This window comes from Chinchilla lanigera, unplaced genomic scaffold, assembly GCF_000276665.1.
Source record: "Chinchilla lanigera isolate Chin_1 unplaced genomic scaffold, ChiLan1.0 scaffold00016, whole genome shotgun sequence".
Taxonomy (NCBI): Eukaryota; Metazoa; Chordata; class Mammalia; order Rodentia; family Chinchillidae; genus Chinchilla; species Chinchilla lanigera.
Window position 1 is genome coordinate 13,495,771 of NW_004955417.1, and position 17,556 is coordinate 13,513,326.

The 17,556-nt window shown below is 37.7% G+C and overlaps 1 protein-coding gene across 1 annotated transcript in view; it reads left to right on the forward strand.

Moving 5' to 3' along the window:
• Mtdh (metadherin) overlaps positions 1–17,556 on the forward strand; it is a gene marked incomplete in the record, with an annotated part of 61,309 nt that overhangs the window by 16,373 nt on the left and 27,380 nt on the right. Inside the window, 4 exon segments of the mRNA XM_013512772.1 lie at positions 13,543–13,627; positions 14,316–14,492; positions 15,852–15,917; positions 17,104–17,340. Of these exon segments, the coding sequence (XP_013368226.1) occupies positions 13,543–13,627; positions 14,316–14,492; positions 15,852–15,917; positions 17,104–17,340 (565 nt within the window).

The following is a 17,556-nucleotide window of genomic DNA, read 5'->3' on the forward strand; positions in this document are numbered from 1 at the left end:
CAAGCCTCTTTCTCTCCCTTATGTTGTATGCAGGCTACCCACCCCAGGGCAGGTGTAGCACTCACACCCCTAATCCCAGCTTTGGACCATGAGTCAATGAAAAACTCTAGCCCCACGACTTCATGAGGCTAAGGGGGACATCTACACACAAACCATAACAGTTGTTAATGATGAATTCAGTGGTTTCCACTGAAACCCTATCATTTACTATAAGTATTATTACATGTTATGTGTTTATGGTGCTGTATAATATACAAAATATTGTATCATTGAATCTTGATAAGCAACTCTGGGAGATATTACCATTTTTTTCTATAGAGCTTAATACACAGTTTAGTGAATTGCCCAAGATCACACAGGTAGTAGTAATACTCCTTCATTTCCCTAGGCCAACAAGCAGTTCTCAAGAGTGTGGTCATTGAAGCCCTGGACAGGGGCCCCATGGGCCCTTTTGTTGAGTCCTTGAAGACAAAACTATTTTCATAATAATGAAGACATTTGCCTTGTCCACTGTGTTGATGCTTGCACTAATGGTGCAAAAGCAAGAGTGGGTAAAACTGCAGCCTCTTTATTGTGAGTTGAGACAGTAGTACCAAACTAGCAGTAGTCCATGCATTTATAGTAAGGGGAGAAATCAGTAGTTTCATCCAAGTCTGTAAGTTTAAATAGTAGTTCATGAAAGCAGTAAAAATGATTATTAACTTTATTGTCTTGATCCTTAGATGTATGCTTTGTAACTGTTCTGTCTGATGAAATGGGATGTATGTATAAGGTATGCTGCATACTAAAGAATTATGGTTGTCCTAAGGAAAAACACTTGTACTAAATGAGTTTTAAACTAAACTGCCTATTTCATGTTATTCCATTTTTGCTTGAAGGAAAGAAAAGTAAATAAAGAAAATAAAATTAAAAACGAAGAATGATTGACAGACACCCATGATTATCAGATTTGGATATTTGCAGACGTTTTCTCAAGAATGAAGTAGTCTGTCCACTTCAAGAATAACATTGAATAGTATTGGTTGAAAATGATAAAATGGCCAGGCATGCCAGGGCATGCTGGTAATACCAGCACTTGCGCGGCTGAGGCAGGAGGATTACACAGTGTTCAAGGCCAGCCTGGGCTCAAAAAATGATTTATTGCTTATTGAAAATTAGAAGTTTGGAATATTTATATCTGCTACTGTGAGCTTGACAACTTCCTAGTACTTAAAGAATTTCTGATGGCATGAGTCAGTTATGATATTAACAAATGTGATTTTTTTAAAAAGAAGATTGTATAATGGAAAATCCAAGAGCCAGGCGTGGTGAGGAATGCCTGTATTCCCAGCACTTGAGAGGCCGAGGCAGGAGGATCGTTGTGAGTTTGAGGCCAGCCTGGGCTACAAAGTGAGTTCAAGGCCAGCCTGAACTTACATAATGAGACCGTCTCAAAAAGACCAAAAAAAACGTTGGGGGGGAATATCTCAACTACCAGTAGTCATTGTATTCTTTACTGCCATCCACTCAATATTTTTTTTAAAAATCTAGTTTCACTTAAGAGTTTAATTTTAAAAAGTACTTCCAACACGTGTGTATCCTTACAGTTTGGAAGATCTGCATGACTCAGTGAGCTGATATAATATTTTCCAGTTGAACAGTGCTAGCATGTTAGGAAATCGTGCATAAAATATTCAAAGTGCAAAATAGACTTGTGGGTTTTAACGTGAAGAATGAAAAGTTCATTCATGCAGCCCCAGAGTCCCTGTCGCAGTGCAACAACCTTTAAGACACTACCAGTTGATGAGATCTGTAGTAATATTTGGTTCTTCCTTCAATCCTTTGATGCCTTCCCATTGGTCTTAGAAAGTGGTCCACAATGTTGAGTGACTGCCTGCCTGTGGCACTAGTCTGATTGCCTATTCCTTGCTCTTTCTAAACTGTAGCCATTTTGTTCAACTTTTCTCTTTTTGTTAAACAAATTTATTTTGAAATATAGCAAAAATTTTATTTAAGTGTACAATTTTTTTATTTATTGATTGCCTTTTTGAGACAAGGGCTCACTATGCAGTTCAGGCTGGCCTTGAGCTCACTTTCTAAAAGCCCAGGCTGGTCTCAAACTTGCAACAATACTTCTGCCTCAGCCTCCCGAGTGCTGGGATTACAGGCATGCACCACCCCGTTTTAATATATTTACACAGCCATAACCACAATCTAATTTTAGGACATTTTCTTTCCCAAAAAGAAATCTCAGGCATTAGCAGTCACTCACCGTTTTCCGCTCTGCCTCTGTCATCCCCAGCTATTGTAGTCACTAATCGCTGGTGTGATATCAAAGGGTACCCATAGTGTCTGGAACTTTACTGAAATACTCCTCCCTTTTCTGCTTGTATCTTTGTGTGAGCTGGGAATGTAGTTTAGTGACAGGGTAGTTACCTAGGCTGCACAAAGCCCTGGTTTTGATCCCCACTGTCACAAAAATAAGTGTATTCATGTGTGTACACACATAGCTGGATTTTCTTCGTATGCTTTAGTCACAGCAACACAGAACAATAAATTGAATACAAAACCAGATAATTCAGCTGTTTTAAGCCAGGCATTAAATGTAATTTTTTTTGTGGGGGAGTACCAAGAATCAAACTCAGGACCTTGTGCTTACCAAGCAGGCACTGTGCCACTGAGCTATATCCCCAACCCTGTAAAATGTAAATTATGCCAATCTTCTCACAAATTTTTGTTTTGTTTTGTTTTTCTCCGGTACCAGGAACCAAACTCACGATCTTGTGCTTGCCAGGCAGGCGCTTTTGCCGCTGAGCTAAATCCCCAGCCCCACTTCTCACAAATTTATTTTTTGCTTTGGAAAATACATTAATAGAGGTATAATAATTTAGTTTGCTGTTACTTTGAAATAGATCAATGTACCTAGGCAAAATTTTAGTTTACATTTAGGATGGATTGATACAACTAAGCCATCTAAGCAGAGGTTGACATCCTTGATACATATTAAAAATTAAAAAAAAAAATCCTGTAACCAAAAAATTTGAAAATTTAAAACCAGGGCCTTACATACCATGGCCAACTCTGACTCTGGCTGTGTTTCTAAATAAGTTTTTTGGAACATAGTCATGTGTTGATCATCTGTGGCTGTTTTTCCACTACAGAACCAGATTTGGGTAGCTGTAACAGAGGCTTTATAGTCTGCAAAGCCTAAAGTATTTATTGCCATGAGGGGCTGGGGATTTAGCTCAGCGGCAAAGCGCCTGCCTGGCAAGCGCAAGGTCGTGGGTTCGGTTCCCGGTACTGGAGAAAAACCAAAAAAAAAAAAAAAAAAGTATTTATTGCCATGGCCTTTCTTTGCTGAACTACAGGTTTATACTCCTGTTTTTGGGGTTTGGGGTTTTTATTTTTTTACAGTTATTAAAGGTAGGAAAAGAAATGCTATACCTGCCAGGCAATGGTGGTGCATACCTTGTAATCCCAACACTTAAAGGGAGGCTGAGGCAGAAAGATCACAAGTTTGAGACCAGTCTGAGCTACAAAGTGAGTTCAAAGCTACCCTGACCTACATAGTGAGACCCTGTCTCAAAAAAAAAGAGAAAAAAACAAATACAGTGGAGGGCGACTGTGGGCCTGTTAAAGTAGGAAGAAAAATAGCCTCTGTGGGGCGAAAGCGGGCCCCTGAAAGCAGAGGGTCACAAGTTAAGGCTGCCTGGGCAATTTGACAACTCGGTGAAACCCTGTCTCAGTTTAAAAAGGGGAGGTAATGGGAATGTAGCTCAGTACAAAGACTCTGGATTGGATCTCTAGTTCTACAAAAACTAAAAATATGAATAAATTCGTGCCTTTTTCAGTAAGTCATTCTGATCTTGTCACAAAAAGTTACTAGAATTGAGAGCTGCTAGTATAGACAAAATAGAAAAATGTAACTGGTATGTCCCTCCCTTGGACCAGCTTACCACGCCAAATTTGTTTTGTGTTTAAGTGTGAAAAATAGTGCCACAGTGTGGAGGAAGAGAAAACGGCCTTACCGTGTTTGGCATGGCTCTAAATGGGTGGAGTTGACTAAAGCAGTAGTTTGCAGACTTCTCAAATACCAGTTGCTAAAAGTTTTAATAAATTTCACTGCTCAGTAGGTTTAATTTTATCAAGTATATTTTAATAGCACTATCACAGTTACAGTGAAGGGAATTTTGACACAATGAAACTAAAAATATCAGAAAATAGGACAATTTTTGCCATATTAGTGAAAAGTCTTATACAAGCCACTAATCTCCAAATAAAAACATCATAGTAACCAAGCACTCCTCTTCTTTTAATGCTTCATTTATCACTCCTCCTGGCATGACCAGTAGGGTTACTAAATGTTTTTGGAGCTATGAATAATAGAAATACCAATTCACCAAATTTTTATTAAGGACCGATACTTTCCAGAATACAAAGTTAATAAATAAATGAGAATGGGCCGGGGATTTAGCTCAGTGGCATAAGCACCTGCCTGGCAAGTGCAAGGTCCTGAGTTCAATTCCCAGTCCCAAATAAAATAAAATAAAATTACATTCAGGACCTGACCACTTAATGTATATCAATAAACAAAGTGCAAAATAAAGCTATCTCTTAAAATTTGTACAGTATCCCTCTTGTGATAATTTTCATAATATACAAATACTATACTCCTAAACTTGATCTTTTCAGCAATGAATTGGGTGCTACACTGCCTTTCTTTTTTTTTTTTTTTTTTTTGTAGTGGGAATCAAACTCAGGACCTTATGCTTACCAGGCAGGTGCTGTGCCACTGAGCTATATCCCGGCCCTACACTGGCTTTCTTTATGCCACCGCCACTCCAGTGCTAAGGATCAAATCCAGCAGCACTCCACCACTGAGCTACACTCTGAGTCCTTTTTTTTTCTTTTTGAGGCAGGGTCTTGTTAAATCACCCCAGCTAGCCTTGAACTTACTTTTTTTGGTACCAGGAATCAAACTTAGGACCTTGTGCTTACCAGGCAGGCAGTTATGCCACTGAGCTATATCCCCGGCCTTAGCCTTGAGCTTTCTTTTTTGTTGTTGTTTTTTGGTTTTTTTGGTTTTTTTCCGGTACCGGGAACCGAACTCACGACCTTGCGCTTGCCAGGCAGGCGCTTTGCCACTGAGCTAAATCCCCAGCCCCAGCCTTGAGCTTTCAATCCTCCTGCCTCAGCCTCCTGCATAGCTGGGATTATAGGTATGTGCCTCTGTCTGGTGATACTTTGCAGTTCTTTAGCAGAATCTATGAAGGGCAGTTAACCGTTAACTGTTTGATTAGATCTACTTTTGCTGTCACTTGTACTTTTAGTCTCTGATAAATGATACCTGCTTACTCTTTGGGTATTATCTAATAGAAGTGTTCATGTTAAACCTAAGGATGTAGCTCTATGATAGAGTTCTTGCTAAGCATGCAAAAGGCCCTGGGTTTGATCCCTAGCACCACAAAGAAAGAAAAAGGGAGGAAGGAAAGACTTCTGTTGTTGGGTGTGGAGCACATGCCTGTAGTCCCAGTACATAGAGACTGGGGTAGGAAGATCATGGGTTCTAAACCAGCCTAACTCAGAATGAAAGAAGAGAGAGAAAAAGAAAATTATTGTGGCATGCAGTAGCACACACCTATAATCGCAGCTGCCTGGGAGGCTGAGGTAGGAAGATCACAAGTTCCAGGCCAGCCTGGGCAACTCAGTGAGATTCTATGTAAAAATTTATTTATTTTTCTTCCCAGTACTGGGAATCGAACTCACGACCTTGTGCTTGCCGGGCAGGTGCTGTGCCACTGAGCTAAATCCCCAGCCCCCTGTGTAAAAATTCAAAAGGGGATAGGGCTATAGCTCAGTGGAAGGCCCTGGGTTCAATTCCCAGTACCATCAGGCAGCATGAAAAAGTTGTTAAAAAGATAAAACAGAAGCTTAATTATGAAAGTAATTTTTGCATCTTTATTTTAAATAAACAGCTCAGATTTTAAGGGATAGGAACTTGACCAAATCACTTGTAGTCCTAGAACTAACTTCAGTGTGTTTTAGGACTCCAGAGTGGAGTGCATAAGATCTATTGGAACAAAGGAAAAAAGTAATATTTTCTATTTGTACTTATTTTTTTTTTTTAAATAAATTGTACTCATGGTAGTAAGACACTATGTGGGAGGTATCTGAGAGGAATGGGAGTCTGCATTTGAAAAGGTTGACGGTGGTACTCTTACCTGTTCATTTGCTGATAGTATATTGTGACAGGTTGCATTTTTCTGTCCCAGATTCAGTGGGTTAACTGATTTTTATAACCTTCCCGAGCTCATCTCACCTGTAGTGTATGGACTCTAGATGTAGTGTATCAGCTGCAGGTGTAGATGATAGTAACACAAGTACAGCAGCTAAGCAATGAGAGTAGATACAGCCGCATCATCATGAAATCAAGATGGCTTAGTCAGATCTCATTAGTTGATCCCAAAACAACTGAAATCATCAAGAAGGTTTTGAAATAGTACGTTTCCCTACTTTTGGTAAGAAACCTTACCCAATTATACTGTGCCTTGAAATTTTAGTTCATATTGCGAAACTAATTTCTAAGAGTACACAATGTGAAGATCAGCCTTTACAGTTTTTGAAGAGGTGTTTATCCACTATTCTATATGACAGACATGACAGAATTGAGCAATTAATTAAATATAATTAATTATAAATGCTTGGATGCTTCTCTCGGGGTTTCTTTTTTTTTTTTTTTTTTTTTGGTTTTTCTCCGGTACCAGGAACCGAACTCACGACCTTGCATCTCAGGGTTTCTTGTTTAAACAGGGAAGGTCATAATTTGAGGGAACACTTGTTTTTCTGCCATCACAAAAAAATACAACAGCCAACCAGTCCTATTTCTTTGCCAGCATATACTGTCAAATACAGCATAGAAACACTGCCAGTGATGGAAGCAGTCTGGGAGAGACAAAATGCAGATGTTTCTAACATGACAGTTTGGGGAATTTAGATTGTATTTCAGTAATGAAATACATAAAGAACTACTTTCATGAGCAAGTAAATAGAAAAGTATTCAAAAAGCTACATTGTCAACAACAAATCACTTATTTAAATTTTTTTAAGAGTAGGAAGAATTTATTGAGAGAAAGAAAGCTTGTAAGAGGGGCAGAAGGAGCCCTAGACAATAGGTTGCCCCTAATTTTCTAAAATGTTTGTGAGAAAACTGAATAAAAAACACTGATGAATCCCAGTACGCCAGGTGGCTGAGGAAGGAGGATTGTTGCAAATTTGAGACCAGCCTGGGCTACAAAATGAGCTCAAGGCCAGTTCAGCTGCATAAGGAGACCCTGTCTCAAAAAGACAGACAGACGGACACACACACACACACACACACACACACACACACACAAAACACTTGATGAGAGGGACTACTTGCGAAGTAAAAAAAAAAAAAATGGGTTAAGATTACAAAGCTGACATGAAATTCATTCATTGTGTTACATATGATAATAAAAGTGGTTGAAGCTAGGTTTCAAAAAAAAGACCACCTTTGAGGAATGAACCAAAAAGAAAAAAGAAAGAGCTAGGGATACAGCTCAGTGGCACAGGTGCCTGCCTGGCAAGTGCAAGGTCCTGAGTTCGATCCTGGTACCAAAAAAAAAAAAAATGAACCACACTTTGTTGTTGTTTACTCAAAAATAAGTGTTACACAAATCTGTTTTTTGTTTTTGTTTTATCATGACATAATTAACAAGTATTTTGGGGGAAAGATTAGACTTAGAGTGTCCTTTCAGGGTTAAGGAATGTTTAACAAGGTGTTTGAGAGTAGCTGGTTTTTGAAAGAAATTTGTACGTTGAAGAGCGCATTCTGAAAGTTCTGCATTACCGTATGATTTTGTCACTGATAATTGCTCGTTGGATGTGAATATTCTCTCGTACCTGCACAACCTTGGGAAGTTTTTTGGAGGTTTAGGGGGCTTGGGTTGTTTTGTTTGTCTCCTTTTTGCTGTGTAGTTCATTATCAAATCCACTATCATTACTTTCTAAAAAGTGTGTTGGGTGTTGTGGAACATGCCTGTAATCTCAGCACTCAGAGGCTGAGGTCAGGAGGATTGATTGACACAAGTTCAAGGCGAGCCTGAACTACATAGCGAGACCCTGTCTCCAAAAGAAAAAAAGTTCATGTTATTGTTACAAGAACTATGAGTACTTGCACATACAGAAAGTTAAAGCAGTATTAGAAATGACACAAGAAAGTTTGTGACAGTTTTAAATGTTTTTAGAGGTGCAACATTTGGTGTATTTGGAAAAAGGAATGAATATGTGGCAGAGATAAAGCATGTAGAGTGGAGCTTGAAATGAGTCCAGAAAAATTAATACAATCAGCATAGTAAGACCCTGTCTCAAAAAGTCCAGAAAGACCCCACCAAAAAAAAGGCCTAATAATAATACAGTCATTTTGAGCATGTACTGTCAGCAGGGGAGCAGGTGATTGAGGGTGCAGAGGTAACAGTCACCCCAGCAGTCTGGCAGCAGGACTTGTTCTGAGGAAAAAAATCTACAGGCAGTACCAGTCTTAGTGTGAATAAAGGGATATAAATATAAAGTTAAAATCAATTTGTGGAAGACCTTCTATATTTCTGTATCATAAAAGGAAGTTAGATTTTATAGGAAATAGCTGCAGGTTTCATAGTGGGTCTAAAAACTAATTGAATTGGTATCGATATGTATGAGAGGTAAGTGTTAGGAAGGAGACTCTTGAAGATGAACATTGATGACCTCTGTTAGATTTTAACACAGCTGCTGTCAGTAGGGAGTCTTATTCAGTGCTATATACTTAGCAACGTAGATCACTGACATACATTAGCACTCAATAGAATATTAGTGCATTTATAATAATCAAATCTGGATGAATACTATTTCCATCTTCAAATAGTACATTTCTGTGTGTTGGAAGCCATCACACTCATTTTTCCTCCAGTTATTTTTGATGTATAAGTGATTGACGTAAACCATAGTGACCTTCCTATACTATAGAGCAGCAGAACTACACACCCCCACAGATGTTTTGGTATCTGTTAGCCACTCTTTCCCAGCCTCTAGTGACTTCTCTTCTGCTACTTCTGTTAATCAGCCTTTTTATTTTCCAGAGATGAGTGAGAACTTGCAGCGTTGTCTTATCTGTGCTGGCTTCTTTCACTTAACATATTACCTGCCAGTTCCGTCAGTGTTGCTGCAGTCACAGGGTTTCATCCTTTTGTATGACTGGATAATATTCCACTGTGTGTATATACCATTTTTTTAAAATGCATTTATCACTGGACTTCTCAGTGGATTTCATATTGTGAATAGTGGTGCAATAAACATGGACGTGCAGGTATCTCTTTGATACAATATTTCATCTACTTTGGGTATATTGCAGCAGGATTATTAGGTCACATGTAGGCCTCTTGAGGTTTTTTAGGAACCTCCGTAGTGTTTTCCACAGTAGAAACACTAGTTTACATTCCCACCAAACAGTATTTGAGATTTTCCCTTTCTCTGCAGCCTTACCAGCATTTCCTGTTGTTCATTTTTGCAATAGCCATTCTGACCAGGGTGAAATGTCTGTGGCTTAGATTTCGTTTCCCTGATGACTACTGATGTTGAACATTTCTTCCTATACTTGTTGGCCATTTTTGTTCTTCTTTTGAGAAATGTCTATTCAGATCATTTGCTCATTTTTTAATCAGATTGGTTTTTTGCTCTTGAGTTCTTTGGAGATGACTAGTTTAATAATCCACCCACCTACATGTCAGAGCCTGACAACAAATGGGGCAAAAGTAAATATTGTTAACAAAGCCCGAATGTTGTGCTAAAGCTTTCCTTCAGATGTTTTAGCTAAAGTATAGTTATTTAGACTCAAGATACTTACTTTAATAGGATGGCTGGAGCAAATATACCTGTGCCATATTAAGTCTCACCGGGGTGAGTTATTTTTTGGTGGTTTCTTTTTTTGTTGTTTGTTTGGGGTTTTTTGTTTTGTTGAGACAAGGTCTCACCATGTAGCCCAGGCTAGCCTTGAACTCGTGAGCAATCCTCTCACCTCAGCCTCCCAAGTGCTGGGATTACTGGTATGTGCCACCACACCCAGTTTACTTTGAAAGGTAATAGTAGTTTTAATCAACATTGAAACCTAATCCAAGATAATCTTCCTCCTTTTCTATTAACAAATCTGAATATTTACTGTGAATGTGATTTCTGTCTTCATAGTTTCCTTCCTTTAAAAAATCTTATTTAGCCAGGTATGATAGCACACTTCTATAATCCCAGTATTTGGGAGGCCGAGGCAGGAGGATCACTAAGAGTTCACAGCCAGCCAGAACTAAATAAGGGGACCCTGTCTCAAATTAATAAATAAATAAACAAGCTTAAATAAAAGATAATAGGAAATAGGGATATCGTTCTCAGATGGGAACTAGATCAAGAGATGAGAGGAAGCAGAGAGAAAGCGGGTAGAAAAAGGAATCGGGATGTGTTCTGTACATGTACCAGCTCCACACAAGGATTGTGAACGAGTATGTACTGCAAACGTATACTAATAAAAAATAAAAACTAATAAAAAGTAGTGTTGGAGAGAAAATAAAGGAGATATTTGAAAGCAAAAACTAAAAATATCTTACATATCATGTTTTCTAGTTAATCAACTCTATTCATATGTGTGTTTTTTTAATCCCTAAAAGAACCTTACATGAGGTTGGTTAGTAGGAATCTGTGTCCCCTGTGACGGGCAAATGTGTGATTGAGCCCAAACAACATAGCTGACACACACTGACGTTTCTGCTGTATTTGGTGTTCCATGTAGGGGCTTGGAATGTCAGAGTATTTGCAAGGGTAGGATCTGAGACAGAAGCGGCCTTTGGTACTGGTTTCATCCTCAGATATTTTACAGTCTCTTTATGGCCTGTGAAATGGGGGTACCTACTATAGTTACTCTAGACCTGTACCATCCAAAATAGCAGCCACTTGCCACATGCATATTAAGCACTGCAAAATGGACTAGTGTAAGCATGGTACGTGCATGTACCAAATCTCTACAGTGAGTGTAATCATTATGTATTGCACATGTGTACTAATAAAAGTCAAAAAACTTAAGTATTTTTTTGAATTGGCTAGTATAAAGTGAGATGGCTCTTATGTGTAAAATAGACAACTAATTTCAAAGATTTAGTTTACCTTTTTCTTACGATCATTAATTATTAACAGTTTTTTATACTGGTCACATGTTGAGATGATAGTGTTTTAAATACACTGTGTTAAAAAGTATTGTTGCAGTTAATGTCACCTAGTTTAATTTTTAAAATATAATACTAAATTGATATGTGTGGCTTGCATGGAATTTCTTTCAGACAGCTGTACTGTAGACTTGGAATAGTCTAGTCCAGTGGGGGCAAACCTGTGGCAAGTATGTCACTGCAGGCACACAGAGCCCTCTCTGTTGGCATCAGGTTTAATTGCAATGTTGGCAATAAGTGAGTCTGGGTCGCAGTTTGGGCACTTGATCTCTAGAAGGTTCGCCATCGTGGGTCTGTCTCTGGCTCCCCATATCCAGCCAGGTGCTTGTTTTTGTTTGTATTGCTTTATTTTGTTTTTGCAGTACTGGAGATTGAATCCAGGATTCTAATATGCAAGGCAAATGCTCTACCATTTAGCTACATTCCCACTGCTAGATGCCTGTTTTGATAACTAGGTTTATTTATTTATTTATTTATTTTTGCCTTTTTGAGACGGTATCGCTATGCAGTTCAGGCTGGCCTTCAGCTCACTTTGTAGCCCAGGCTGGTCTCAGACTCACAACTATCTTCCTGCCTCAGCCTCCCAAATGCTGGGATTACAGGCGAACACCACCACACCTGGCTTGATAACTAACTTTATTGCATCTCCAGTTTGAGACATAGACAAGAAGTAGATTAGTGGCCGCCAGGAGAAGAGGGGAGTGAAAGTGACTGCTGATGGTTACAGGGTTGGGGGCTAAAGGAAATACTGGTAGTTACATTACCTGGAATAAACTGAAGCATCTGGATTGCACTTTAAAAGGGGGGGGGATATGTAGATGATACCGCAACTTATAAAAAAATAAGATATGTGCCTATGCTGTTAGAAATAATAAAGCAGGGCCGGGGATATAGCTCATTGGCACAAGCATCTGCCTGCCAAGCGCAAGGTCCTGAGTTTGATTCCCAGTACCAAAAAAAAAAAAGAGAAAAATAATAAAGCAGTGTGGGCCATATTAATGATAATAAGAATGTGCAAAGATACAAATGTAAATCAGTTATGAGGACAATAAAACAACATTTAATCAGTTTTCATATATTTACTATATATATTCCCTTGTCATAGACAGTTTTTAATTACCACTAAAGAGTTCATGTCACTTGAGAACACAGTTGTCTTTTGGGCTTTATGAGGTGTTTGTTTCAGGGTTACCAGAATCTGTAGATACACTGTCATTTCAGGAATGATAAGACTAAAGTCTGTACATGTTAAGTATAGATGCAGTTTTTGCCTCACATAGTTCAGTCTGAGGTTGATCTAGTCAACTGATGTAAAACCCACAAATATAGAGAGCTGACAGCATTTGCAACTTGTTGGCACTTAGTTGTCATTTACTGCTTAAACTATCTTTGCTCCTTACTCATCCAAAAGGCTTATAATTAAAACACAATCTTTTAGCGATAAACTTTAAGATAGTGCACAATAATACATAGCCAGTCTCATACAGCTGAGTAAATACAAAGTATAGATAAGAACACTTATAAATGTTAATTCTCTTTTAAAAACACTTCTCTAAATACAGAAAGCATAACTATAGAATTTTTGGCAAGCTTTTGGAAGGAAAAAATATAAGCAAAAAGGAGTTGGAAGACCATTCTAAAATATCTTTATCTTGTATTGTGTAGCTGTTTTATCTTCATTGAATTATGAAGCACCTGCTTTATACAAATCTTGTTACTTTTACATTGCTTTGAAACTGACAAAATATTACCTGCTTTATAGAATTGATTCACTAATTTGTTATACATAGGGTACAACCGTGTACTTTTTATGCCATCTAAAAACCAGTAGAACATCATTTTCCTTCCAAACACTGGCGGTGGGTTTTACTTTTATTCCTCTGAAAACACTTGGTTTTACAGCACTTTAAGTACCATTTGTACTTGAGATCTAAGAGTATGGGCTTTGGAGCTAGGCAAACCTAGTTTTTAAGTACATCTTAATTTACTAATTTAATGTGGCCTACAATAGGCTATTTAGTATTTCTCTACGTCTCCATTTTCTCATTTCTAAAATGAGGTAATACCTTCTCCAGTAACTTTTATTAAGGAATTAATAAGAAAATTAATATAAAGTACTTAGCACATAGTAACCACTCAATAAATGGTAGTCTTACATTATTGCCATTTACTATCTTAAGTTTTTTAAATCAGACTAATAAATTTATTTAGTTGTCAGCATCATACATTTCACTATGTATTTTACTGACTACTACTTTTTCAAAAACGTAACAAAGTAATAAGTAACATTCTATTTTACTTTCAGTCAAAGAAAAATAAGAAGAAATCAAAGTCAGATGCTAAAGCAGTGCAAAACAGTTCACGCCATGATGGAAAGGAAGTTGATGAAGGTATTTGAGCAAGGGAAAGGACCCTAGAAAATTTTTAAATCCTTTTTTTAAAAACCAAGGTGTATTATATAAAAGCTGCATTTGTTTCACTTAACCCTGTATCTAGATAATTATTACAGATTTTAATATATATATATCTGTAACATGGTTAGGAAACACTTACGTTATCAAAATTAAGACTCCTTGAAATTTTAGGTCTACCTCAGTATTTTGAGCAGCTGAAAAGCCACTCATTATGTCTTTGTTTCTTAAAAAGTGTGATGTGGGTGTTCCTCATTGGTCATATGTATACCGTCCCTGGAAGGCTGTGTGCAAATCTTGAACAAACATTTATTATCATAACCTATTAGACCCATTTCTTAGTGATTTATATATCTGTGGAGGTTTTTTTTACTTCTACCCCTTAAGATAAAAGGATGTATAGTGATTTATTTCTATCATTTTTTCTAAACCATAGATGATAGATTTGATAAAACTTTACTAGAATAAATAATCATAGTCTGTTGTCTAAACAACATGGTGAGATGAAAATAAATTCTCAGGATAAGTTAATTTAATCAACACTCTTGGTTTTTAACCTAATATCTAAATTTATCATGATATCTTGTATGCCCCACCCCATTTTTCCTCAGAACTACAACTTTTTGGTTTTCCCAAATGAATAACATTTTTTTTCTGGGGCTGTCAGGAGCCTGGGAAACTAAAATTAGTCACAGAGAGAAACGACAACAGCGTAAACGTGATAAGGTGCTGACTGATTCTGGTTCATTGGATTCAACTATCCCTGGGATAGAAAATACCATCACAGTTACCACCGAGCAACTTACAACTGCATCATTTCCTGTTGGTTCCAAGAAGAATAAAGGTATATTAGTGGAGCATAAGAGCTGTACCTCAAATCAGACTCCTTTAAATTAGATGTACAAAATATGGTAATGTCAAAATCTTTGAACTGCTAACGTGCTGATATACCCTTCATGAGAGTGTTGTGAACCATGTATTGGTTTAACTAATACCAGCAGTGTTAATTGATACATACTGCCTAAGGAATGGCTTTCTAAGTTAAAAGTTGCCTTTCTGCCTCAGTCACATGAGAAAACGATGTTTCTTCTCCCCATGTGTATTGCTTTGCCCCGACCCTTGCATCTCCATTTCTTACAGTGGCTAAGATATTTACTAAATGGAATTATTTGTCACCGTTCTGCATGTTGGATGCTTTCATTCCAGAATGAAACAAGCATGTTCTGGTTAGTGCAGGATCCATCTGGATTATCACCCCAGCTTTTTGAGTGTGTTTGATAAAGCCAGACCAGAACTTCAAAAGTTATTGAGCCATTCTTCCTCCCAGGTGTTGCATGTGTCACACAGCTCAGTACTGCTGGCCTCTTGGTAGCAGTTTACATTGCCATCATTGTACCCCAGAGACCCCAGTCTGCAGAGTGACACTGTTTGACTTGTTTCAGAATGTTGGCTTAGCTTCCTTTGTCTTTGTTAATGACCTTCTCATCTCTCCATCCCTCAGTTGTTTGCAGACCACATTCTTATTAGCCTGTTCACTGTTTTGTTTTATAACTTGTTGTTTATTGCTGTGGTACACCAGTGATCTTTACTTACCCATTCTTTTTCACTGTCATGGATCCACTGTGCATTAGTTTTTGTTGATGATCCTTTTTGCTGTCTTGTGCATGCCTTCCTTGCTTGCACAATCCTGTTTCATGCTTTCTTTTAATACATTGTGATCATTATGCTTTTTAGTGTCAGAGAAACAGTATTTTTTAGTTGAAATACTCTAACCTCTTGCCATATTTCCTAAGTTTTAGTCCCAAATACTGGCAGAGTTCTTAAGTTGATGTGTTTGCTTCCAGGATTGATGAAAAGGCAGCTGGTATTGTTGAGAGGTGGCAAAGTTGAATCCAATTTCAGAGCCCAGTTCTCCACTTCCTACTTAAAAGAATCTTGACAGCCATTGCAGAATAACTAACTCTGTTTATACTTGGGCAGTTTTCCATGTTAGTTGGCTAAGAATATGGTAACAACAGAACTCAGTTCCCTATGAATACATGATATGTGTTATAAAATTGACTTTTTCCAGTGTAAGAATTTGGCACTTAAAGGAGCAGTTTATTATAGATAATAAGTAAAAATTAAGTTGTATATTACTCCTAATTTAATGTGCATAGTGGCCTGTTTAGTATTAAATAAATTTTATTTCTATTTTAACCAGGTGATTCTCATCTAAATGTTCAAGTTAGCAACTTTAAGTCTGGAAAAGGAGAGTCTACACTTCAGGGTGAGAGAAAATTACATGTAACTTAAATTGAAGGCCCCTCAGAACAGAAACATGTACATGTCTCTTTCCTCACGTGAATGACACAGCAGGAAAGCAAAAGGTTTACAATTGATTTTTAATTACTAAAGAAACAGTCACAATTCAGAGATTTTGGAAAATAGGTAATAGGAAAAACCACTCCTACTTCTCAGTCTGTGCTGTGTTCTAGCTGTATATAAAAGCTTCCAGTAATAGTTTGTATACAATTTTGGTTTTTGTTTATATCACTTAAGCCAATAGAGAAGGATCTTTGTTGGATATAAGTCTAAAATAGGGATATTCAGGATAAAAGACTACCCCTGTATATTAAGAAAAAGGTTTTAGTTCTTAAATTTTTAAACTACTTCCTTAACAGTATCCAATGTTTTTGCAATAAATGGGACTATAAACTAAAGTTATTTGGATCTTCACAAATAGAAGTTCATCTTACTCAATTAAAGTGATTAAGTACAGTGATATATAGCTGACCTGAAAACAAAAGTGTTACAGAAAAACAAATTCAGAAATGAAAAGCACCTTCTCATTTCAGGCTTGTTCTTACCACTGTCAGCTTTCTTTGTACTGATTGTCAATCCTGGCTGCACATTACAATCATCTAGGGAGTTCTTGCTTCAGAAAACTCCACAGGCACATGTGTAAAAAGATACATAATATTCATAATCACTGACATACACAGTGCCTGGGCTGAGGCTCCAGGATCTGTGTTAAGGAATTTTTCAGTTGATTTTAATGTGCAGCCAGGTTGTAGAGTGACTGCCTTATACATAGTATACAAACTATGTAAAGAAAGAGCGTGTAGCTAAGGAGGAGTCTGCGTGTGCCCAATGGGTGAGTATTCTAAGTACCCTAGAATTATACCTCATTCTCCTGTCTGCTTTGTGGTACTTCCTTTGAGCCGGTCATCCCACTATGGAAGACATTACTAATGTATATGTTACAGTGAGGCCCTCTGTTCATTTTTAAGTTAGAAGGGAACCATGGTGACCATGTCACTTCACAGTTTATCTTTAAAGCTTAAGCTATTTAAAGGATAGTAACAGAAAAAGACGATGCATTTAAGCCGAGCAAGTATAGAAGCTTTGAGAATATCCCATTTTCAGTGAGAAGTCGTGTCCCTGTTTGTAATGTTTCCTTTCTTCTCTTGAAGTTTCTTCAGGGTTGAACGAAAACCTTACTGTCAATGGAGGAGGCTGGAGTGAAAAGCCCGTGAAGCTCTCCTCCCAGACGAGTGCAGGTGAGGAGAAGTGGAACTCTGTTCCACCTGCTTCTGCGGGCAAGAGGAAAGCAGAGCCATCTGCTTGGACCCCAGACACCAGCGACACTAATGTGAATGGGAAAGACTGGGGACGGAATTGGAGTGACCGTTCAATATTTTCTGGCATTGGTAAGAACCGTTAGAAAATTTTAAGTTCCTTTAAAGTTGCTAGTCGGGTATGTTTTTAAGTTTTTTAAGAATGGAAAACATCTACCAAAAGAAAATTTAATCATGCCATACAGAAATAATAGTAATAATTAACTCATCTCAGATTCTTTGCAAAAAGCAGAGTGAGGAACTTAAGTGAATAACCTTTACCATTTACTCTTTATGTAATATTTTCAC